Source organism: Maniola hyperantus, chromosome 12 (genome assembly GCF_902806685.2).
Source record: "Maniola hyperantus chromosome 12, iAphHyp1.2, whole genome shotgun sequence".
Classification (NCBI taxonomy): domain Eukaryota; kingdom Metazoa; phylum Arthropoda; class Insecta; order Lepidoptera; family Nymphalidae; genus Maniola; species Maniola hyperantus.
Genome location: NC_048547.1, coordinates 12,030,635 through 12,056,861, shown reverse-complemented (window position 1 = coordinate 12,056,861; position 26,227 = coordinate 12,030,635). Strand labels below are relative to the sequence as shown.

Here is a 26,227-nt window from a genome sequence, read left to right as displayed (position 1 = left end):
TATAATAACCAAGGAAATAAATTGAAACATTTAGGAGTTCACAAAATGTTTCCTAAGTATTTTAACTTTTAAGTGTTCAAGGTTATCCCAATGAACGTGACTTCTTGGCCTTAGCAAGGCGAGGTGCAAACAACAATTAGTTCACACATTGTAATGGACTTAACCTTCAACATCTCGTGATGATATATTATAATTTTTTTTTTAATGTGTTCCTTCCTTTTTTCCTCCAACATGGTGGTCGGAGACTTTTGTAGGTTGGTACTACAAATGGCTTTTTTTTTCCTTTTTTCGTTTTACTGTAATTTATTGTTACTTGCTACACTTAAGTGCAGTTTGTTGGGTAGTGTTACATTGAACAAAGCTACATCTTAATTAATTCTTTTTAGCTTATAATAATCTGGTATGTACATTTTTTTTCCTTTCTTTTCTCTCTTTAAACCTCTAACATTATAATATTACTAGAATATGATGCCTGCGACTTTATCCACTTGAACTTGAGTTTTTTAAAAATCCCATGGGAATATTTTGATTTTCCAGGTCAAAAAGTAGCCTGTGTCCTTCCCTGGGATGCAAGCTTACTCTGTACTATTTCTATACTATTTAAATAAGTACCTAATTTTTCTATAGTCTATTATGTTATTCATCTTCAGTTTATTCCTCTTATTATTGATGTCAGTTATTTACCTGACATTACAGTCATCTGAATGTTATATATGTATCTAAACAGTAAATAAGGAAACATCATGACTATATTGTAACCAAGGTTTCCCCCTTCATCCTGTTTGTATCATATAATTTATATATAATCTGTTATGACTTATGAAAACATAATAACATGATTATTTCGATTACTATAATTTGTTATTTATACTGGACATAGGCTGAGATCTATAGAGCGCATATTGACTTTGCTCAGACTTAAGATTAGAGTTAAAACGAGACAGATTTATGTGAGAGATATACCTACCTCTGTCTCGTTTTAACTCAGTCTTAAGTCTAAGCAAAGTCAGAGTGCGTTCTATAGATCTTACCCATTGATAATTAGATTAAAATTTATATCCACGCTGAATAAATCGTGGGAATCATCTAGCACTAATTTAAATCATTCTTGTGTATTCAACTACTTACAGGTTGTGGCAGAAAGTAATGTACATCAGCCTTTAGAATGACATTACGACTTTGTAGAGCGTTGTCTCTGTCACTCATACCTATATGATGTTTTGTCTGTTTCAACAACAGAGACAATGCTCTACAATTCTGCTATTGCCTTCTAAAGGTCGATGTACATTACTTTCGGTTGCATACTGTAACTATTTGTGTCTGAACCTGAATTTTTGATATATTTACTTACTTACCTAAAAACTTTTCGTAAATTCTAATTAAGTACTAACAATACAATTTTGATAGCTATTTATATTATACAAGTCACAAGGTACTTTGCCAATGGTCTCCATAATTAAATTGCATATTAAGCTAAAGGGATTAACTTATTAACTGACATGAATATCCAGCTATTGAGTCAAGAAACTTGTAATTTTGCATGTAAGGAAAAGTTTTTTGGAAATTCCAACTGTAGTGAAGTCGGCCGTGGCAAATCAACTACAGTATGCAGCGGAAAATAATGCTTTGTAGAGCGTTGTCTCTGTCACTCATACCTATATGACGTTTTGTCGGTCTCAACAAGACCTACGAGGCTACTACAAATCCGCTATCTCCTTCTAAAGGTTGATGTACATTATTTTCTGCTCCATACTTTAGTATACAATGTACATACAGAAAACTTATTTTACTTACATCTGGGTCCACTTCCTTCGCGAGCATAGTAAGCTCCTCCTGTGACAACTTGGCCAATAGCTCGTCGACATCTACTTCGTCGTAAGCTGACAACTCTCGTCCATACAACTTAGCCGGTGTCGTCATTGTCGTCGTCTTCGTCGTGGACGACTTCTGCAAAACACAATGCACAACACTCGGTCACTTGGCACTTTGAAACGAATTTAAAAACTTAAATAACACAGTATGGGACATGGAAAGATCGATAACTAGACCAGCCCACTCATAAGCCTTTTTTCGTATTTTTTTTTACTAAATTCAAGAAGTAAGCACTATAACAACTGATACTATTGCTCTATTCTACGTTTGTTTTATGTGTAATCGCTGTAATCAGATAAAACACCAGTTTCCACAAGTTACACCACACCCAAAGGAGCTAGGTACTTAAAATAATCGATAAAATATGACTGCACTTAGATTAGACAAAAGGCTCGATAGGTTACGTTCAACTACAGCTTAAACTGTACACTTTAACAAAACAAATTAACTTAAATTCATACTTCTAAAGGTTAAAGAACAAAAGTAGTTTCGAAAAGATGCACTGTAAAACAAGCTTCCACGACGAATGACAGCTACGAACTGATGGAAAAATGAAGTAGCATGAAAGAGAGGTAGAGCGCCTGATTACAGCGAGTGTGACTGAGATAAAGTGTGTCTAGGGAAGGGCATTCAATTACTTTATGGAAACAAAAAACATTTTACGATAATTACCGGTTTCTTATCAAGTTTATAAATCATCATCATCATGCCGGCTCACTACAGAGCTAGGGTCTCCTCTCAGTATGAGAACTGAGAAGGGTTTGGCCATAGTCCACCACGCTGGTCAAGTGCGGATTGGCAGACTTCACACACCTTTGAGAACATTATGGAGAACTCAGGCATGCAGATTTCCTCACGTTGTTTTGCTTCACCGAGTGGTATTTAATTTCTTAAAGCGCACATATAAAAAGCTCTGAAAAGTTAGAGATGCGTGCCCGGGATCGAACCCCCTGCTGAAATAATTTATTATGACAATGCTATACCTATTTGACTAACCGATTTAAAAAATGAGTAAATTAAAGCATAAAGTTAACCGATTGCGAAATAGGAACTATGGGTAAAAACGTTTTTCTGGATAGATTATTTCTTGGAGTTGTTAGTAACTACCTAGAATTGGTTTGCGCAAATATTAAGAGCATTGGTACCTATCTCTGAATCTGAAACTTGCAAACTCAGGGGTTGAATATCATTTTGCCGGAATCTGCGCATTGATTAATGTTTGTCTTTTATATATTTTGTTAGGAGTTAGGAGAACTACGGCCTACTATACAGTAGTTAAGTGCAATGCTTGAACTGTCCACTCAACCGTAGGTACCTACCTTCGTTATCGTGAATCGTGACATTTTCTATCATAATGCTCTTCTGTGTGCTCTTCACTACTAAATCCTCTTAATGGAAAGATTACGTAATAACCTATTTTATGCCTCGCCTTCCCAATAGGTTGCTATTGAACTTAACAAGTCACGATCTATCTACAATGCCAAAACGTACCCATATACCTTTCTTATTTTTATTATTTAGTAACATTGAACTAACCGATAACAATCACCTATAACCTACCTATTAAACACCTACTGCTAGCAGGTATTTCTAATAGGTAGCATTTCACATCTAGGTATTATTATAATACAGGTATTTTGTGGCTAGGTACTAACTAGGTTCTATTGATTGTAATTTCCGATTAGGTATCAATTTTAAATTATGTGAGATAAGCAATAAGCACTAACTGGCAATGATTATAAATTCTGTGCCAGTGCGCTCTCCAAAATAAAGGCATATAGGTACCTACCTATCTTAGCTTATGTACAACAGTGGGCGCATATAACAAAGCTTCTTTTTGTCCTTTTGGGGTGGAAATGTTCCCACCTGAGTCGTTGGGCTCCTGCGCTTTTTGAAGAACTTTCAAAAGGGGTTGTCGAGCCTCCTAGGAATCAAAGAGCTGGCTTAGGTATACCTTGGCCAAAGAATTATAGTTTGACAATCCAAAGAGGCAATCTTGGGTACCTACCTACTATGCCTAAGGTACTTAAGTTTTTATGATAGGTAGGTATCTAGTATTGGTCTTAGAAAAACAAAAATACAAGCCTGCACTATATTATAATATTGTCTCCTATAGCATAAGTACTAAATAGTTAGGTCCTTTATGCATATGCGGAAGTCATAATACTTTAAAGTTAAACGGAAGAAATTTTAATATGTCTTAATACGTAATAAAAGTATTACATATAGGTATAATGCTAAAGAGAATATAATATGATTAAATTAAAAAACCTTTCAAAGAGCTAAAGAAGGAAGTCCACACAAAACAAAACAGTATAACAGTGATCAATCGCTCAATTATAATATTTTTTAACACTATGGAGATTAAGAACTGGTTATCTTAATGTTAAGTCAAGCTTTCTAACGGATTAGCATGCATATTATTCACATAACAATTATTAATAAAACTTTCGCTAAACAAACATGATAATTTTATTATTTTATGCTTAATTTAATTGTAGGTATGTGCATTTAGTTCTTACTTAATTTTTAAAGTAACATAAGAGTATTGTGTCATCATCATTATATCAACCCATCGCCAGCACACTACTGAACCGAGGTCTCCTCTCAGAATGAGGAGGGTTTACGTAAGTATAGTCCACCACTCTGGCTAAGTGCGATCTGGCAGACTTCACACACCTTTGAAACATCTCAGGCATACATGCTTGCTCACAATATTTTCCTTCACCATTAATGAAGTGATTCGAAAAGTTAGAGGTGCGTGTACGGGGAACCCTAGAGCCCCCAAAAAATAGGAGACTAAAGTTCTAACTAGACTATTCACTGCTTTATAATTGTGTAGTGAGTCCTTTATCCCTATAATTTACTAGCTTATCCCCGCGACTTCATCTGCGTGGACTACACCAAACCCCTATTTTACCCCCTGAGGGGTTGAATTTTCAAGAATAGTTTCTTAGCGGACGTGTACGTCATAATACTACATGCAAAATTTCAGTAGTTTAGTCAGTAGTTTGAGCTGTGTATCGATAGATCAGTCAGTTAGTAAGTCAGTTAGTCAGCCTTTCCTTTTATAAGTATAATATAGATAACTATGTAAATAAAGCTTGTGGTTACTTTGATAGGTAGAAATAATACCATAAGCAGCAATATAAGCTCTTACAAGTAAGTAAATGTATGTCTGCCATAAGTTAAAATTAAAAACGGCTAGTTATACAAATTATGATCAACCAGCCAGGTATAGTTACAGTTATTTCTAACTAGATTTTTCAAAAATCCTATAGGGACTCTTCAATGTTCCGCTATAAAACGCAACCTAGTATATAATTTTCCAACTATATTCATGCCAAAAATGACGTCAATTCGTTGCTCCGTTGAGGCGTGATTGAAAGACAAACCAACAAACATACTTTAGCATTTATAATATTTAGAAATTAGTTACTTAGCGTGGGTGAATTCGCCTTTAGGTTCAAGTCAATAAATTGATAAATATATTATAACTGTGCTGACTAATGTTTGCCAACGTTGTTCAATCCCACGCTGCAAATTGCATTTCATTATTATTATCCTAAAAACCTACTTATTTTATTAATATAATAAATTAATTTATTAGTAGGTATGCTCTTAGTTTTTCAATCAGATATTTGAGAAGGTACCTAGTACCCATTAAACGACAGGTATACCTACATTGAATATTGTGAATTCCATCATAAATCAATTGCAGCAAATATTAATTAGATAGACAAATGTATAATTGAAACAGAATACATTGTCCGAACTCCGAAATCAAAATAGGTACAGTAAGAATTATCATTGTCTGATATCTACGTAATTGAAGTTTCTCGTATTTGCATAACCTGATGTAAACTGAGGTCTACATTTAGCACTATTTAGCAAGTTGCCTAGCTTCATAATAATGAAAGTCAAAGTGATATCATCGACTTTATTATTGCTTGAATTTAATATTGCATTTAGGTACCTACTTAGTTTAGTTTTTTTACAATAGGTAAGTAGGTAGGTAGGTACTTACTCAAAATAATTTGTTATTTTTTTTTGTCTGGTTTCAAATGGAGTGTAAGATCTTTTAAAATCAAAACAATGAATTAAAGCTGTTCTGAAAGCTAAAATTGCGTGCCTCACTCTCTTAGGTAGTAAAGTAACTACTTCACACTTATTTATTTTTCTATTTTAAAAATATATAAATGAAGCTCGCTTATTTATATTCTTGAAAATGCCTCAGTACGTAACATACATCAGTCATGTTTTACATTTTTTTAATCAAATTTGTCTTTCAAAAACATCGCACAAAATGATTGATTCGATTAACGATAGTTCCTATTGACCACGTTACGCTAGTCAAATCGCTGGCGAACCGCCAGCCTGCTATAATTGGTGGTCGGCACACTAGAGACAAACGGTATTCTTAGCTGCACTCTCGGCCACTGGCCTTCCGAATAACATAAAATGTGAATCCGGAACAAAAAAAAAACATTTTTATTGTCGCGATATGCACTTGACCTAATAGCAAGGGATGTGCCATTCATTTTACCGTTTCGTGTCACTCGTGAGTTCGTCGACCTCTTTTGTCAAATGTTCGAATTTTTAATAATCTGTGCTCGTCACCTGTCATTAAAATCTTGCGTTTTTAGCGGAAACGTCGATTCTTTAAATTTTAAATTGCAAATTACTTAATTTATATTTTAAAATAATTATGTTGCCTTACGGCCCACCCGTTCTTGTATCACCATTAATTAGAGCTGCAAGATATGCGTTTTTGTTGGCGGGAATTATGTACGGAAGCATGAAGCAAAAGATCTATTCCATTCAAGAAAATGCTTGGAGAGAAGAGGAAGCCGAAAGAAAAATAATAAGAGACAAGGAAATAGCGATAGTGAAAGCCAAGATAGCTAAGGAAGAAAAGGAGACGGTTCGCCTATTGGAAACTGGGGAACTTTTTAAGTAAAGCAGTAATTTTTACTCGTGGAATTTATTTTCATAATCATTTATTTACCGACTAGGGAGCGAGACCAATAATTAATCTATGCCTACTAGCTTATGCCCGTGACTTCGTCCGCGTGGACTACTCGAATTTGAAACCCCTATTTTACCCCCTTAGAAGTTGAATTTTCAAAAATCCTTTTTTAGCGGATGTCTACATCATAATAGCAACCTATCTGTATGCCAAATCTCAGCCTGATCCGTCCAGTAGTTTGAGCTGTGCGTTGATAGATCAGTCAGTTAGTCAGCCAGTTTTAGGTCTCTACTCTCAAGTGCCAAGGTCAACCCAAGACGTAACGTCTACAGACATTTGTCCCAATTTAAGGTTTAAACAGAGCGCAGCGGCGTAATATGGCCTGCATTCTGCTGAACACATCTCCGCTGTACTCCACTTACGCTGCCCATACACGATCAAGCTTACCGTCAAGTCCTGCAAGTATTTCAAGTCCACTGCAAACTTGTCCACTTAACGGTGTATGGACTAACAGCGCCAAACAAATGGCTATAAAAGAGTACCTAGGTAGTCAGAGAAAACACTAAGCCTATGATAGAAAGTGTACCATGTTTATTCACAACAGAGACAGTCGAGTTATATAGGTACTTAGACAAAGACATTGTACCTACCTAGTAACCTACCTAAAACTGGCGACAACTTGATAGGTATATAACGCTATGGTGTGGAGAAAACTCACTTTTTGTGGCTTTCGCACGTCAGTTCGAAAGTGAACGTGCTCTAAACGCTAAACATGACGATTATAATGTGACGTGATTTGAATTTCTATGAAGTTTGCCTCAGTAGTTACCTAAGTACCTATCTAATTACATTAGAGATCGTTGCCTAGATGCTTCGGTACATGTATTGTAGGCACCTATCGATTATCATGGATAGGTAGCTAGATAGATAATTCTGCGGTCTCACTCTTAGGCGACGGTAGAGTGGATGTGCAACATTACACGAGTAAAAAAAACCGCTCAAGTGCGAGTCGGACTCGCACACTGAGGGTTCCGTACTACAGAAGAAGTAAAACGGTAAGAATCACTTGTTAACGACTTTAACTGCAAAACTAACTTTGTTTGTAGACGTAAAAACTATGATACAGTACGCGGCAGAAAGTAATGTACATCGACCTTTAGAAGGAGATAGCAGATTTGTATAGCATTGTCTCTGTCGTTGAAACCGACAAAACGTCAAATAGGTATGAGTGACAGAGCCTCTCTACAAAGCCGAAATGTTATTCTAATGGCTGATGTTCATTACTTTTTGGCTTTTGCCGCGTAGGTAGGTAGGTACTGTAGCTAGAGCGTTCTGCGTTAGTCTTTTTTTTTCTGTAAAACAAACATAAACTTCTGCTGACTATAATTATTTCAGACTTTTCGATTGGTAAACTTGACTGATCTATTTTTTGGATGCGACATTAGTTTAAATGAGAACGTGGTCTAATTAATGCAATGTATCTAATTTTGACGACCTCCCTGGCGCAGTGGTGAGCGCTGTGGTCTTAATAGTGGGAGGTCCCGGGTTCGATTCCTGGCAGGGGTTTGGAATTTTATAATTTCTTAATTTCTAATTAATCTGGTCTGGTGGGAGGCCTCGGCCGTGGCTGGTTACCACCCTACCGGCAAAGCCGTGCCGCCAAGCGATTAAGCGTTCCGGTACGATGCTGTGTAGAAACCAAAGGGGCATGGGTTTATTAAAAACTGCCATACCCCTTCCAGGTTAGCCCGCTATCATCTTAGACTGCATCATCACTTACCACCAGGTGAGATTGCAGTCAAGGGCTAACTTGTATCTGAATAAAAAAAAAAAAAGGTAAAATGACATGAGAAAACGTGATGCGTTTGTTTTGTCTTACAAATGTGTCCGGCCTATTAATTAACAGTACCTAGGTACTTATCGCGATGTGCTTGCTTACCATGCATAATAATTAATAACCGGAAAAAGCACGTTTTTCGCGAAAACAACAACGAAAAGCGACTTTATCACCTCTGAAATAGGAACATTACACGTAATTTTATTACTTATCATTTTTAGGGTTCCGTACCTCAAAAGGAAAAACGGAACCTTTATAGGATCACTTTGTTGTCTGTCTGTCTGTCAAGAAACCTACAGGGTACTTCCCGTTGACCTAGAATCATAAAATTTTGCAGGTAGATAGGTCTTATAGCAGACATAAAAGGAAAAATCTGAAAACCGTGAATTTGTGGTAACATTACACAAAAAAAATAAAACTTACTAATTAGTGTTTTCAATTTTCAAAGTAAGGGTATCATATGAAAGGGTTTTACTTGTGCATTCTAAAACAGATTTTTATTTATTTTTATGCATCATAGTTTTTGATTTATCGTGCAAAATGTTGAAAAAATACGACTGTAGTACGAAACCCTTGGTGCGCGAGCCTGACTCGTACTTGGCCTGTTTTTAATAGGTATTATAACAATTATTCATAGTACTGTTACGGTTTATGAATACCAGAGGGGAGACGCAACGCACTCGCAGTCGCCTTGGTTTTGATTTTGATGGTCGAGGCCGACTTGAAACTGAAGAGATTGTACGTAGGTGCCCTCTCTTAAGTTTTCCACAACGTGCAACCACAATAAACAAACCATTGCAAACTCTTCTGTTGGGATTTCATATTCCTATGCAGATATAGTTCTTGCATTTTACGAGGGCGAGTGGCTTCGTTTCGGTATAAGTAAGGTAGGTACACTAAATGTGTACGTTTGCGAGCGCTTGCTCGCAGCTGATTGATTCGACATGCCCGCATACTTACGCAATACCCATGTATACGACGTAACCACAAGTAACGTTCACTCGCCTTCGTGAATTGCAAGAACTGTACCCGGGTCTAGCCTATGTAGCGCCTGGGTGCAATAAATACCCGCCCTTTAGTAGACACGCAATCAAAATGGAGCAGTTAAATTGTCTTACCAGTGATTGAAAATTCGAGGTACTTAATTACTAGCTATCGATAGTTAAAATATGACGTGATTATGAAAAGAGATTAGGTATGTCCCTTAGCAATGATAATTATGACGCAGAGAGATTAAACCCCGAAAGCACAAAAAAAACCTCGTCAACTTTTAGACCAACAAGAAGTAGTAGAGTTTCTCAACAAAGCTACCAGGAACACATAAAGTATTGTAATTTACGGTCACCGTTACGTAGGTACGAGTTAAATACGCGTAGCTGTGTAATCATTGATCGTTGCAGTTGCCGAGCGTGACCGGGTCAACACATTCATAGCTGAAACACTATAACAGTGTCAGTAATGTGCCTTCCTAGATTGTAAAACCGAAGTTACCTAGATCACAAGGAAAAACCTGCCATTGTACGAGTCAGCCAAAATACGGCTGCTTTCAGAACACCAAGAAACTGTAGAGTTTCTCAATAGAGCAAGTAGCAACCATACCAGGAACACATAAACTATTGCAATTTACGGTCACCGTTACGTACGAGTTAAATACGCGTAGCTGTGTAATCATTGATCGTTGCAGTCGCCGAGCGTGACCAGTAGGGCGATTGTCTAAAACCTGCATCAATCATTATTACAATCTCAATTGTTCTGATTGGCTGAATTTGTGCGATTCTTGTTGCAACAATGCATTGTGGCCAATAGTGAGCGAGCATTAACCAATCAGAGATGATTGCGATCGTGACATTGTAGCTGTCAAACAACCGCGGTAGGGCCACAGGTCAACAGATTCATAGCTGAAACTTAATTGACTAACAAGGAACAACTAGCTTACTGTGTCTACCATGTACCTTCCTAGATTCTAAAACCGAAGTTACCCAGTTCACAAGAAAAATTCAGATAAGTACTAGTCAGCCAAAATACTACTGCTTTCAGACCACCAAGAAACAGGAACTATTACTATTATCTATTTATATAATATTATTTATATATAATATGTATTCTCTATTTATATAAAAGGAAAAGCTGGGCTGACTGACTGACTGATCTATCAACGCACAGCTCAAACTACTGGATGGATCGGGCTGTGGCATGTAGAATAGCTATTATGACGTAGACATCCGCTAAGGAAGGATTTTTGAAACTTCAATCAAAGGACGTAAAATAGGGGTTTGATATGTGTCTTGTCTACGCGGAAGAGATGCGGACGAAGTCGCGGGCATAAGCTTATTATTCTGTGGTTATATTATTATTATTATCATGCCGTATTTGTAGCATGAAAACGCATTACAGCAGCATAAACTTACTTTAAAATAAGCAAGTTGCGTTGTGAGAGTAATGGTGGACATAAAAGAATGTTGCTAAGTGTATTTTTAAGATGAAAACTTTTTCGTGACCACAGGTATCCGGGCGTCCAGTTCAAAAGAACCGGTCGGCATATCTGACGGACAATCTGAAAGTCTTTGTCTTTATTGCGACAAAAACGTGCGTTTCTTTGACGTAATGTGCGAAAAGAGGGTACCTACCAATAATGCATTTCAAAGTAAAAAAGTTAATGACCTCTATCTGTCAAATGTCACAAAAACATAAAGCGACCTTTCTGACTTTAGGTAGGTACCTACTTAGGAAACATTTAATATTTTAAAAATAGTTTTATTCAGATCAATTGATTTCTAATTTGTTTGCTTTACATAATATTATTTTATATCTAATAACGTTTTTATAGCTATTTAAAATTGAGAAAGCAGGTATTTATCAAATAACATTTGAACTTTACATAATATTATAAGGTCAGAGAGCTTAATAAATTTTAAAAACCGTGTCACTTGTATTTCAAAAGATTTTATTTAGCAAAGATGGGCAAAGGCAAAATTTATCTCAGAGAAATAGATAAACTGTATAAGTAGGTAATAAAAAATAAAGTAGGTATCTAGTCACTACGCATCTCTATAATTTTTATTATTTTACAGAAGTTACCTAACTAACCTTAGGGTTTTCAAGTGAAAGTGATCTACGTGTCGTAGACAGTTGCAATTTGGTTCAAGCAATGTCTATTTGCCTCTATGGAGTCAACACAATGCATGACCATATTGAAAATCTGCTCTCACGCAATCCATTCAACAAAAAAACTAAAAGAATTATTATTAATAGAAATCAGATAAAACTGGTTTTCCGTTATCCGGAATAAACCTGTTAATCAATTACATCGCTTTTCGCAGTATAATCGATAACAGCAGTACTCACTCGATACATCGGCATTACTAATCGATTCATCACATCAATTATATGCTGCACGCTAGTTCCATTTATGTAATGAAATGTATTTAGGTATAAATGTTTACAAAATCATCTGCCGTAACGATTTGACCTATGGCTCAACAGTGCAGTTTTTCTTTCAAACAAGTAGGGCGTCCGATATTCACTAGCGTGACTAAACTTTGGACAGAATTTGATAAACATGCATAGAATTAAGTATAAGTACCTATGTAAGGCTCGTTCCTGGATATGCGACTCTAACTTTCCGGAGTTATGTGCGTTTTGAGTTATTAAATATCACTTGCTTTAACGATGAATGAAAACTCGTGAGGAAACCTTCATGTCTAAGAGTTCTCCATAATGTTCTCAAAGGTGTGTGAGCTCTGCCAATCCGCACTTGGCCAGCGTGATACACTATGGCCAAAACCCTTCTCACTCTGAGAGGAGCCCCGTGCTTTGTAGTGAGTTGGCGATGGGTTGATCACGATGATGATGATGATGAAACGCATGATAATGGGTATTTTTTGACATCCATACTAATAATAGGTAAATGCGGAAGTGTGTCTGTCCTTTTCACGGCCCATCCTTTCAACCGATTTTGACGAAATTTAGTTACCTACAGAGATAGATAGAAAAATAGTATGAAGTAAGTAGTAACTAGTAGTAGTAGATTACTATTTATCCCGAAAAATTAAATCGCCTGTGATGACGCCTGTGACTTCGTCCGCGTGGATTTAGGTGTTTTAAAAAACCCGTGAGAATTCTTAGATTTTTCAATGAATTCAAAGAATTCCCACGGGATTTTTAAAATACCTAAATCCACGCGGACGAAGTCATAGGCGTCATTTAGCAAAACATATAGGGTAGGCAATGGCAGGTAATTAGGTATGGGTATGTTTGTATGTTGTAGTAGGTACCTATTGCAACATTCTTATTGAATGAAAGTGAACCTTTTTGACTCTTTGGTATTCCAATCTTGACCGCTCTCCGAATTGAAAGTCACATAAATTTAAAGGACTTTCACAAAAAAGCAAGATTCATGTCCTTTTTAACCGACTTCCAAAAAGGAGGTGGTTCTCAATTCGGCCCGTTTTTTTCGACTTTTTTTTAACTTTTAAATACGAGTAAATGCGTAAGTACCTACTTAAATGAATATTTATAATGTAGGTACCTACTGAACCTTGTATAAACAACTTAACCTCCAATCCGGGTTTATTAGTCTTGGGATGACCCTAATATGAATCAAACGCAGTTCCGATGTCCACAGTCTTATATTCAGGTACACTTGTAACATCCACTTAGTTTATATCTAGCTTAATTAATCACCTAGTACTTATATCTCGCTTAATTACTTTTATCTCGTCCATCTTTTTCTCTCGCTGCGTCCGTCCGACGCCGCTACCACTGTCACACCTCCACTCACGGGTGACAGATGGCAGGTTTTCTGTGTTGCCTACAGTCGTCCATCCTGCTCCAGATATGTCCTCATATCTGACCACTCGGCCTTCCAACCGAGGGTAATGCCCTCATACCCATAACTCAATAGGAGCAACATAGAATACCTTAACAGTCCTATATTATAATTAATATGATTAGTATAATAATTCCTCTAACAGATCAAAGCTAACATTGTTAGATTTAACAAGTGCACAAAACAAGTGCCAATGAGACCTACAAAATACTGGTATCAATAATCATTATGTACATTGCAATCAACATCTTTAAGTCTAATTCTTATAAATACACAACAAATCACACTGAGATAAGTAAATAGTAAATACTATAAGTCATTCTGATTTAAGCTTGATATTAAGAAAATTGTATGATCTAGTTATTGTTAGTGATATACGTATACAACCAATTCACAATAGTATAATCAAATATTGAAATCAACACAATTTATGTTAATACTTAATACAAGGAAATTATAGTGAAATCAATAATTTTATTTTTAAATATTATTATGAACTACATATTCTTCAAGTTTGTATTTGTATTTAGTAATACGTGAATAAATATTTGCATGGCAAATGTGGCAATACTAATTATGAGAATTATAAAACATCTTTGGTAATTTGCATTTAAAGCGAATAAAATATAATCAACCTTAAACAAAACAACAACGAGGAAAGAAAAGAAGGATAGTGAATTATCACCAACTTGAATTCTGAGTGCTAAGTACTCTATGATTTTAAACAATGTCACTATCAGTTTTCAATTAAAGTAAGTTTGTTTGCCCTTTCCTTCTTACCACTGTAATGACATGAATTCTAATCCTACATAATGCTCTAATGCAACACAAATTACAATATTTTCACTAGTATATACATTTTAAGAGATATGGTAAGAGTTGTTGGATCCCATTGACCATTACTAACACTTTATACAAAATTAATCACAAAGTTTTACAATATACTAATGAACCTAACTACTTCTGTAGACTTCATAATTTCTTTAAACTTAAAAATAAATTAAAAGAATATCTTATAATCCAATGTTCTCATACAATTGATGAATATTTGATATGAGTTGACCTTGATTATAATGTCTTTGTAGTGTTTCATGCATTACCAATTTGACTATCGTGAATTGACATTTAATTATTCTCAAGTGGTACCTACTGATTGACACCGTTGAAAAAAATATATATATATATATATATATATTACAATATAAGTATGTAACGTAAAACAAATAATAAGAAAACAATATGCCAATCTTTAATTGCATATATGTAGTATTATACTAAGCAATATCGGTAAGTATATGAATAATGATTGTAAAATAATTTTGCAGACCAGAAAGGCAGAGATGTCGGCACAGATATTATGTGACCATATTTTGTACTCTACTTGAATAACAATAAAAGATCAAATTGAGTTATTGAATATTGAACCTATGTCTACGAAGTCAAGATAAATAATATGGTTAAATGTAGTTGTTATTATTAATAAGTACTAAGATCGAAACAAACCACAATGTATTCTAAGGAGACCCCAATAATCATATTATTCCAGAAATTTAAAGAAACATGAATCCACTAATTGATAATGATACACACAGTACAGATCACTATGAGATCTACAATGTGTAAAATGTAATCCTATATTTTCAAATAACTGAGACGACTGCCTCTGACTGTATCTCGATTGTAGCACAACAAATACTATTATTAATATAACAAAATAAGTCACAATGATGTTAGCCAAGGTATTATTGTATTATTATAAACTCGTTACCTGTGATGCCCCATATCATCCTTGCACTAGGGGCAGATGCATGCATAAGGCTGTGTCCCCAGTAGGCAAACTGTTAGCGGCCGACTGAGTTTGCGGCGTACCGGTTTAGTACGCCCTTCCATATATTTGAAATGGAGTGTCCACAGATTGCTAGTTTTGCGCTCACTTTACGCAGTTTGCAGCGTTACGTGCGCCGTAGTGGCCGACTCACAGCAAAACCGGTTGCAGTCGGCGACGGCGATATGCTTGTTCGCCGGGCGTAGTGAGTCCGTTTGCCTCAAACTGTTCATGCGGACAGTTGGAAAGAAGCTATCGACGTGTTCGGACGTGTTTTTTTGCATCGCTTATCTAACTAATCTCTACGCACACACACCACAGAAAATCCAAGATGCCTTTTGATACGGAAAGGTTCATTACGGAAATACAAAATAGACCATGCATATGGAACTTGTCGAGTGAAGAATACAGCAACAGAGTATTAAAGCAGAGCGGTTGGAATGAAATCGCTGTTATTCTATACGATGATTGGCAAAACTTAGAAGAAAGCACTAAAGTAAAAAAAAGTAAGTTCCATTCTAATAAAATTATTATTTATTCAACAATATACTTGCATCACTCACTACATAAAATAAAGTATCATAATCACTACGTAGTATTTACGGCTTTACAAACTCCGTTACACCATTTCGTCCTGTAGCTACACCTTAAAAATACTTCTCTTGCCAGGGTAGTTTTCCTTCGTAAAGAAAATAGTTTTTAAAGTTATCTCTTGTTGTCTTTCCAGAATTTGATACAGTAATCATTTGGCTTCTTGTGCTTGTAAGAGTTGTTGAGGTACGTCGCGAAAGATGTGTATATTGTACTTGTTCCCTTGCTATGACAAAATTATGTAAAATACAAACAGCTTTTACGATAGCGATGGTTGTATTCACATTAGTAGCAATCGGTGTATGCAGAACTCTCCATTTGTTTGTTAGAATGCCGAATGCACATTCCACGCATCTCCTAGCCCGACTATGGCGATAATTATAAATTCGCTCTTCCTTATTTAAACTTTTATTAGGAAAAGGCCTCAAGATATGCTTTTGCAATCCAAATGCCTCATCTCCAAGAAACACGAAAGGCTGGGGCAATCCATTTGAATTAGGCAATTTAATAGAGTTAGGAATATTCAGAGACCCACGAGCCAATTTTTTGCCGAAAGCACTTTCTTTAAATATATTACTGTCAGCATTTCGTCCACAAGCACCAACATCAATAGCTATAAAAGAACAGTTTGCATCTGCTACGGCTAACAGAACAATTGAGAAGAACTTCTTATAATTAAAATAGTTAGATCCACTTTTTGGTGGTTTTCGAATACGGATATGCTTGCCATCGATAGATCCTATACAATTAGGATAGTTTGTTTTTTTATAATATCGTTTTGCTATTTCTAGCCACAGTTCTTCAGAAGGTTCCGGCATTTCCTGTGGCTGTAAAAGATCCCATATAATGCATGCAGTTTCATTTATTATTTTCGATACTGTCGATTTTCCAACAAGAAACTCTTGGGCAATTTTTCTGTAACTTAATCCAGTTGACAGGAATCTAGAAAGAATATGAAGTACCGGTTAATTTTGTTTCAGTAAAAGACCTACAAAAAAAATGGAAGGGGTTGCGCGACTATTACACCAGAGAAAAAAATAAGGATTCCTCACTCAAAAGCGGAAGTGGGGCACCAAAAAAACGTAAGACGCCATACTTGGATATGTTGCAGTTTTTGAATGTTTCTAGAGCTAGCAACCAGACATCTAGCAACATTAGCGCCGAGACGTCTAGCAACAGTAGCACTATGTATGATGAAAAAAAGAAAAAGATGACTGTGTTTCAGGAGGCACTACTTAAATCGATGGATAAAAATAGAGAATCCGACCCAGATATGAACTTTCTACTAAATATTTTACCGGAAATGAAGACAATGTCCCCAACCCAGAACTTTGAATTTCGGTTTGAAGTGATGAAACTTATTAAAAATATTAAATATAATGTACACAATAATTATGACGGTGCTTTGATGCAAACTGGGTGGACGAATGCCAATAACTACCCAGATCAGTACGGCTACACGAGTGGAAGCAGTACGCCAAATGTGCAAAACTATCCTTCAACCTCAAACAACTACAACCCAGTTGGAAGTAGCAGCATTCGAAGTCCTCGAAACAGTCCATCACATAGCTCTACAGGTTCTTCAGTGGAAGTAGAAGACATAGAAGCAATATTGCGAGGTGGTTCAGACCACATTGAGGATGACGAATGACTGGTTACCTACTCAATGTTACCATGCTAGTTCCTAATCCAATTTAATAAGACTGTAATTTGAAAAGTGATTGTTAAATTAAAAACTAGAATAATACTTATATTATAAATGCGAAAGTGACTGTATGTTTGTGGGTTTGTTTGTTTGTACCTCTATAGCGAGCCAACAACGCAGCCAATTGTCCTAAAATAGCATAGATATGTAAAATAGAACATGAGTGATTGATATTGTAGGCTACTTTTTATCCCGATATTTTCTACAGGATCGGGAGCAGCGGGACTTAAAATTTTATACGCGAGCGGAGCCGCCGGCCACCCCACTAGTAATTAAAATATTAAGTTGTCATTACATTCGTTGCTGATTTTTAATATTAAAATTTTTAAAATTCAAAAGCGTCAATTATTTACTTACCTCAAAGTTATAGTAAGCCGTTCTTCGGGACTTATTGTATCTCTTGTGATATTATTTTTAGCAATGTACTGGGTTATAGAGTTCAGCAATTCGTCAAATGTATGAGAAGTCATATTGAAATACTGGTAAAATTTTTCTGGATATTTCCTTAGTTCTGGGTAAAGAACATGAAATTGTCCAATGCTCAATCTTTTCTTGTTTAAAGGGTGAACCCAGTGCTTCTCTTTATCCTCTTTCAGTGCCTCTAAGATACCAATTACTTCAAAAATATCCATCGTCACCAACACAACCACTCCCTTCGTATAACAATAGTAAAGTGAAAATTCAGTCGGTCGACCTAAATAAGCGGCTAACTCATAAAAGTTTGCAGCTCACTCGAATTTCAGTTCGCCACAAATTTGCGGCTCACTCAGTCGGCCGCTAACAGTTTGCATACTGGGGACACAGCCTAACTGTGTCTACCATAAGCCCCGTAAGTGCGATAGAGAGCGCAACAGACGGCGTTTTGTTGCCCCATTTTATTGTCTCGCAAGCAACGAGTCCTTCATGGCACTATAGACTTAATTGATGTAACATACAATAAAATCTGATTTCTGGAAACTTCCATTCTTGTACATTCTTGAGCGCGTAAGGACGAACGATGCCAGAGACCCTCGTCCTCTTATGATAATATGGTTAACTTGAACACGGTGATTGAGGACAAACAGCACCAAACGCTGCACCAACCCAGCGTCATGCTGAGCCGTGAATTGCCGCATCGGTCACCGTTGCTTGTCTCGTGTCAGTGTGTAACAAATGAATGACAAAGATGTAGGAAATTATTTCGTGATACATTGGTGTACTTATACGCTTTAATAACATATCAGCGATCCATACATTAATACCTAGCGAGTGAAGTAAGCAAGCCTTCGTGCGCGAACTGCTTATATAGTCTATTGGAATAGATGTTACTTGAAATAGTATTTAAGAATTTGCTCTTTACTGTGCTGTTTCCACCAAACATCAACGTAATACAATGAGTGACTGTGAAGATGTACATTAACATGAACCGATATTTAGCATTTACAATCAGCATGTCATTTTAGATCTACTTTAAAGGGTCTATACAACTTCTAGCTACTACGTACCGAATTCAGCAAGACATAATTAATATATCATTACGGAATACGTCAATTATAAGAACTTTAATTTGAATTTAAGTAACCCTTGAACATTAGTGAGTATCTGCTAGAACAGGTAAAGTGATTTCCAACCATGATATCTACTTCTGTACCTCTATTCTGTAGATAAATCTATTATTATTAATAAAAAGGATACACCCTTTCCACTTGCCGACCCCGAATTAGTCTGCTTGTTTTCCATCAAATTAACTAGACTCCCTCTTGTCACCATCGCGACCCGATCAGTTGCTGAAGTTCATACTGAAGATCACCGTCCACTCGCATCGGGATTATCGAATCAGGTTTTACCAGACTATTATTGTTCGTCATTTTTCAGACGCTTCGTCAGCCGTTTTCCAATTCGTTTGTTGGTTCTTACTAGGACCAGCTTTTGTCACCGGAATACGATCCATTGTTTACGTCAGTATTGCCACCTTCCATTTGTCATTCTTGATTCCTTATTCTTAGGTCTATATTATAGTCAATGCTGCCCTCCTTTGGCACGATTGCTACAAAATCAAAAATTTCCACTTGCTGTATGTCACAATTGGGACATGAATTAAATTTTCCAATAACAATATGTCTCATTTGGAACATATAAAATAGACAACCTTTGACACAATTGGGACAAGTTATATTACATAAACTATTCTCAGTAATTACCGCTTATCACACCAGGAATAAGTCCATACATAAGTCGGTATTCTTTTCTCCCATTTGCCACTTGGTTCATCATAAAATATTCTCAGGAATCACCGCTTATCACACGAGGAATAAGTCCATACATAAGTCGGTATTCGTTTCCCCTATTTGCTTGTTGGCTTATCATAAACTATTCTCAAGAATCACCGCTTATCTCACCAGGAATAAGTCCATACATAAGTCGGTATTCTTTTCTCTCATTTGCCGGTTGGTTCATCATAAAATATTCTCAGGAATCACCGCTTATCACACCAGGAATAAATCCATACATAAGTCGGTATTCTTTTCAACTATTCTCAGGAATCACCGCTTATCGCACCAGGAATAAGTCCATACATAAGTCGGTATTCGTTTCCCTTATTTGCTTGTTAGGTTATCATAAAATACTCTCAAGAATCACCGCTTATCACACCAGGAATAAATCCATACATAAGTCGGTATTCTTTTCAACTATTCTCAGGAATCACCGCTTATCGCACCAGGAATAAGTCCATACATAAGTCGGTATTCGTTTCCCTTATTTGCTTGTTAGGTTATCATAAAATACTCTCAAGAATCACCGCTTATCACACCAGGAATAAGTCCATACATAAGTCGGTATTCTTCTCTCTTATTTGCTCGTTAGGTTATCATAAAATACTCTCAAGAATCACCGCTTATCACACTAGGAATAAGTCCATACATAAGTCGGTATTCTTTTCAGATATTCTCAGGAATCACCGCTTATCGCACCAGGAGTAAGTCCATACATAAGTCGGTATTCGTTTCTAATATTCTCAGGGATCACCGCTTATCGCACCAGGACTAAGTCCATACATAAGTCGGTATCCTTTTCTCTTATTCACTGGTTGTCAGTTCGTTTAGAGTCTAAAAATAATAATCACATTCATAACAATGACACGTTATATCATAACAATATTAAACACCATTTTTTTTATTAGCTTCCCCAAGACAGCCACCAGAAGTGATTATTTGTGTACAGTCAATAGAATGAATATTATAGTGTCAACGTTTATGGCAAACCCGCTAAGTGTTTGCTCCCTTAATATCTCATTTGATTAATCTTCTTCTTAATTTGCTTTATGGCTTTCAGTAATTTGATTAATGATTTGAAAGACTAGTTATCGAGACTATTGATTTCAACACTCAAATCGATATTCTCAACTATTTGTGGAGTATCTACAGTAGTAAACATCTTTAGTTCACCGTGGGCTCTACCGCGGTTGTTTGACAGCTACAATGTCACGATCGCAATCATCTCTGATTGGTTAATGCTCGCTCACTATTGGCCACAATGCATTGTTGCAACAAGAATCGCACAAATTCAGCCAATCAGAACAATAATGATTGATGCAGGTTTTAGACAATCGCCCTACGTGTAATGTCTGCAGGTGATAATAATTGTGCAACTCGTTTGAAATTTTAATATAATTTAAGGGCACACACACAAGAGACAAATCCGTCTTTTGTTTATAATAATTATATTAATAATTTATTTATTTAGTAAAAATATGCATCTCATAAGCTCCTTTTTCCAAAGTCAAATAGCTAGTCAAAATTTGGGCAGTAAAGGTAGGGAATCCGTTTCTCCACTATTTATCCGATGGGGCTTGCAAGGTTAAGATTTACACTTCTCTGTATACTGACAATTTCATTTCTTATTTCAGATCTAAACCTAAGTCAGAGATCGAATTATTCGTGCATTATTTATACCCGAGAAACAACGATATGATAAAATTATGTGTTAGTAGGCTATATAAAGAAATACAACAATCCAGACCCTGTTATACATAACATTGCCACAGTCATTGCCGCTTCATTTAATAACACCTTCGTAACTCTCTTTTGTTATTAGAGACACATGTTTTAAAGTTTCCTTTACTCGTACATAAAAATTGAACTTCGTAACTTAGTATTTCTTTCTAATTTCTATTATTACAGCAGATAGTATCATCTATTAAGTTGGTAAGCCAATCCAATAATAACAACAGTAAATATGATGTACTTGGTAGTTAACCTGTTGTTCAGTGTGTGTTTTTCCGAGGTAGTAAGTACCTAAAGGCTTTGATTTATGAAAGCAGATTGTACAACAAGGGCACCAAACAAGCCACTTGAGCCGAGTTATAAACACTGATTTTCACTTCGATTGCGAGGAAATGTAACAATATAATATCACTATAAGTACATATCTATAGATTGACCGAAAAGAGTAGGGATTAAATGAGGGTGCTGTAATGAGTTTGTAGGTAGGTATAGGTCGCAACCTCAATACAAGTGCAAAAGTTCACTGGCACCATAGAAATTACATAAATTCTTTCTCATCCATATGTCATTCAGAGAGACTGTTGTTTACCTCTAAATACCTTGTGTATAACAGCATGAAACGCACTTTAGTCCTCTTATAGCCTGCGTAAAATAGAACCTTACGAGCATGAGAAGTGGAAACGTGTTTTTATTTTATTATTATTTTTATTTTCCAAATTCTAAAAATCACGAATGCATGTCATCTATTAGTATAAGAGGATGTCAGCTACTAGTGACTTTATATGAATGTGATAGCTCACATAATTTTACCTTTTTTAATTATAAAACTCTAAGAACATTTGAAAGAACCACTGTTATGCTGATAAATAAATATTTTAATTCAAGTCCATTTATTTATTTTCATCTGATCTGATCAGTTAAATTCACTTTAGGTTAATATAATAATGATTCAATTCATTTTCCTTTCATAACCTCACCTCTCCTTAAATGGTGGTTGCAGCAAATGTAATTTATAATTTCCACAAGGGTGAGCAAACGGAACAAAAGTACATACTAGCACTTAATATAAATTTTATTGGTATAAGAATCAAATAAAATTCCAACATCCACATGGCTACTTTCGTGAGCATGAGTGTTGTATGTCTTTCTGTTTCTGGTATGTACATAGTTAGATTAATTCAAACCTGATATTTCATACCCTATACTTACTAGGTATTCAAAGTAATCTAATAACTCTAATTTGGTCGAATAAGTAAACCTACAGATTCAAAATAGGTTCAATGTTACCTACTTTATCTAGTGGACCAATTAATTATTTATTAGCTGATCCACCCCAGGTCTAATTTTCCAAAATCTTTTCTTTATGTCCAGTAGTAGCTTAGTAGAGAACTCAAATCATATTTGATTATGCAGGGCCTGCGGGTTGATCTATGTCTGTCAGTACATAATACAGACTATTCAGTCGGTAGATAGGTATTCAATGGGTGCATCTGGCAATCGACTCTATTAGTCTCCCTATCACTGTCTATCATTCTCACAACCATACCATGCCTACCATAGACCCAAATCCAAAAATCTTACATTAAATGGTAGGTAATGAAAACACATGCACCTGACACATATTTCAGGCATTATATCCTTAAATTGTACTAAAATATTACTATGTGTATAGTTAAGTATGTAATTATTTAATTAAAGAAGAATAACTACTCATATTGAGACTATTCAATTCAAAGTTTTAAGACTTTATTTTAGTTACTAGGTAAACTAGATTTGCCTCAATTAACCATAGTAGTATTCAGATGTTTCTTACCTTCTTATTACTGTATTACATAACAATACCTTGAGGTTACAGCCTCCATCATAATGAGGCAGGCCGGGATGGCTTTTTTTTCTTTTGTATCATTACAACAGGCCTCACACCAAGAGTTACTGTGTTCTTATCCGATCCATGCAGGTACATGACTGCTTCCAATCACAACTTGAAGGTTATGTGCACTTCTCCACCACAGATGCAGGCCAAAACCACTTGTTCATCTCACATTCGTCGACCTCATCGTCAAGTCGGGGTCACAGGGTCGTGGACATCATCAGAAAAGTTGTCAAAACATGAAAAAAATGGTAACAGTTGAATAATCTCGGAAATATTTCATTTAAGTGACACCAGTATCAAGTACATACCTACTTGATTATATCAGACCCCTGTATATAACCCAAATTTTGCACTAAAACCATTGATTGACCCATTGATGTAGATATGACCGTTGTTATTGTAAGATTATTATTTCTATTTTTAACTAAAGCACATGTACATATTTCTTTTTTTAAAATGATTGTTGAATGATTTAAATTAAGACTTGAATAAAATTATATTGTTAACATTACTTCCTAGATAGATAAAGTTAAGTAGATATTCATTCTAAATTTTCACATTTTATTATGCTATGATAATGTACTATAGGTAATAATTTGCACACTCAGTTATTGGTTGAATGTGTTAGATCAAAACAGATTTAAGACCAAATTGTACCACATTCTAGCAAATAAACTCTATTTTTTATATTTCTACACTAGCTCATGTATCAAGTACTTACCTACATAATAATCTAATTGTTTTCTTGATTCTACTTTAATATAGGTAGGTGCCTATTTGGTTTAAAGTATTTCATATCACTTATTACCTTATTTCGATTTTAAAATACAAGGTGTTAGTACTACGGTGCGTTGCATCCAGTCTTGAAATTAATACTAATACTACTTATAACTTCATAGATCAAATCTTGGGCTAGGTATGTCCCTACATAATAATCCATTAAAGCGGTCAGAACAAAACTATAATCCCTTACTTTGAACTCTCAAATAAGTCATAATGCTGATATCTACTTACTATTAATAATTATAGCCTTCACTTACTCTGTTCTAAAAGTATCAATTGGTAATATTGTAACTTATCAAATACCTACTTAGGTATTTTGATGCAGTAATCTAACATTAGGCACTCTTAATATTCACCCATGCTTTAATGAACATCCACTGTAAGAAGGTAAGTACACAGATTCACCGCTTTCAATACAACCAATGGATGCATTGGACCCATCGACCTACGTACTTCTGCTTGTTCCAGACAGTGCAAGGTGCTTTCCTCAAACCAATCTCTTGAGTAGTTGCGTTGGAGACAAGTCCTCCAACTCGACACAGGTCTACTCAAGTACTCCCAAAGTAATAGTGTAGCACCATTGCAGTTTGTATATATTTCATATTCACTTTGTTATTCGTTCAGGTAGGTTTCTTCATATAATTTCCGATATAAGTACCTAATAAATATGTTGCTATGCGTCTTGTACAGGCACTTTTAACATCTTCCAGGATAGACCCGCATTTTTGGGCATGAATCACATCCAATCTTCTGATATAAACAACTTAACCTCCAATCCGGGTTTATTAGTCTTGGGATGACCCTAATATGAATCAAACGCAGTTCCGATGTCCACAGTCTTATATTCAGGTACACTTGTAACATCCACTTAGTTTATATCTAGCTTAATTAATCACCTAGTACTTATATCTCGCTTAATTACTTTTATCTCGTCCATCTTTTTCTCTCGCTGCGTCCGTCCGACGCCGCTACCACTGTCACACCTCCACTCACGGGTGACAGATGGCAGGTTTTCTGTGTTGCCTACACTTGGTTCCAAATTGACCCAATAGATAGATAAATCATGATCAACCCATTACCGGCTCATTACAGAGCACGGGTCTCCCTCTCTGAGAGGGGTTTTGGCCATAGTCTACCACGCTGGCCATGTGCAGATTGGTAGACTTCACACACCTTTGAGAACATTATGGAAAACTCTCAGGCATGCAGGTTTCCTCACGATGTTTTCCTTCACCGTTAAAGCAAGGGATATTTAATTACTTAAAACCCACATAACTCCGAAAAGTTAGAGGTGCGTGCCCGGGATTGACCCCCTGACCTCCGATTAGAAGGCGGACGTCCTAACCACTAGGCTATCATAGCTTCACATAGATAGATAGGTAGGTATACGTCGTAAAGAATTTTTTTCAAATAAATCTGGAAAGCCACAAACACAGATATTAATTTATCAGAATAAAGTCCTCTTACCCTCTAACAAATAAACCTGGAATAGCGGTGGAATAGTTATACTCTGTTTTGTCTTTCTCTGTCATCAGTAATTTGACATTTGAAGGAAAAAGACAAAACAGTATAACTATTCCACCGCTATTCCAGGTTTATTTGTTAGAGGGTTAATGTTAATAGCTCTCAACTTTGTTATAATAATAATGTTGGACCTACCTCAAAGTTTAATGGTGCCTCTAAATAGAAAATTTAAATATATTCTCAATAACGTCTCAATAATAAATCTGAAATCACTGTTTACTTTGCAACAATGTTTTTTATTGTTTAGGCAAACTATGATTCAATGTTTAGATTTAGATACATAACTATGTAGATTTTTCCTATGGAATATTCACCAAGCATTCGAGCGGTGTTCGAGTTTTTATATTTTACTAAAATAGTACTGTAAAATAATTTAAAAACCAGTCAACCCGGTTGGCACCCACCGGTACGCACCCTAAAAAACCTGAAAGCTGTTA

At 35.8% G+C, this 26,227-nt stretch overlaps 2 protein-coding genes, 1 long non-coding RNA gene and 1 pseudogene across 13 annotated transcripts in view; 2 read left to right on the top strand and 2 right to left on the bottom strand.

Moving 5' to 3' along the window:
- Window positions 1-26,227, bottom strand: part of tmod (tropomodulin) — an 84,898-nt gene that overhangs the window by 19,267 nt on the left and 39,404 nt on the right. For 10 of the 11 annotated variants that reach the window (XR_011237404.1, XR_011237405.1, XR_011237406.1 and 7 more), the window contains exon 2: window positions 1,795-1,947. Coding sequence is in view for 5 of the 11 variants with exons in the window: in XM_034973702.2 (XP_034829593.1) it covers window positions 1,795-1,947 (153 nt within the window). In the remaining 6 variants the exon portion in view is untranslated. Of the gene's footprint in view, window positions 1-1,794; window positions 1,948-2,333; window positions 2,424-26,227 lie in introns of those variants that run through there. The other variant, XM_034973703.2, reaches the window with a different exon arrangement.
- LOC138403055 (uncharacterized) lies at window positions 15,326-18,350 on the top strand. Its single transcript, XR_011237344.1, has 2 exons — window positions 15,326-15,593; window positions 17,897-18,350. It is a non-coding gene; the product is annotated as an uncharacterized lncRNA (long non-coding RNA).
- Window positions 15,587-18,350, top strand: LOC117986809 (uncharacterized). Its single transcript, XM_034973715.2, has 2 exons — window positions 15,587-15,837; window positions 16,903-18,350. Exons 1-2 carry the CDS (start codon window positions 15,663-15,665, stop codon window positions 17,571-17,573), a joined length of 846 nt encoding a protein of 281 aa, XP_034829606.1. The 5' UTR covers window positions 15,587-15,662; the 3' UTR covers window positions 17,574-18,350.
- On the bottom strand, window positions 16,200-18,259 carry LOC117986806 (uncharacterized; annotated as a pseudogene).

What these genes read in the sequence shown, in the direction of transcription:
- LOC117986809 (XM_034973715.2), top strand. Translation starts at nt 15,663, where the DNA reads ATGCCTTTTGATACGGAAAGGTTCATTACGGAAATACAAAATAGACCA. An exon ending in AAGCACTAAAGTAAAAAAAA is followed by an intron (nt 15,838 to 16,902) that starts GTAAGTTCCATT and finishes ATTTTGTTTCAG; the next exon opens with TAAAAGACCTACAAAAAAAA.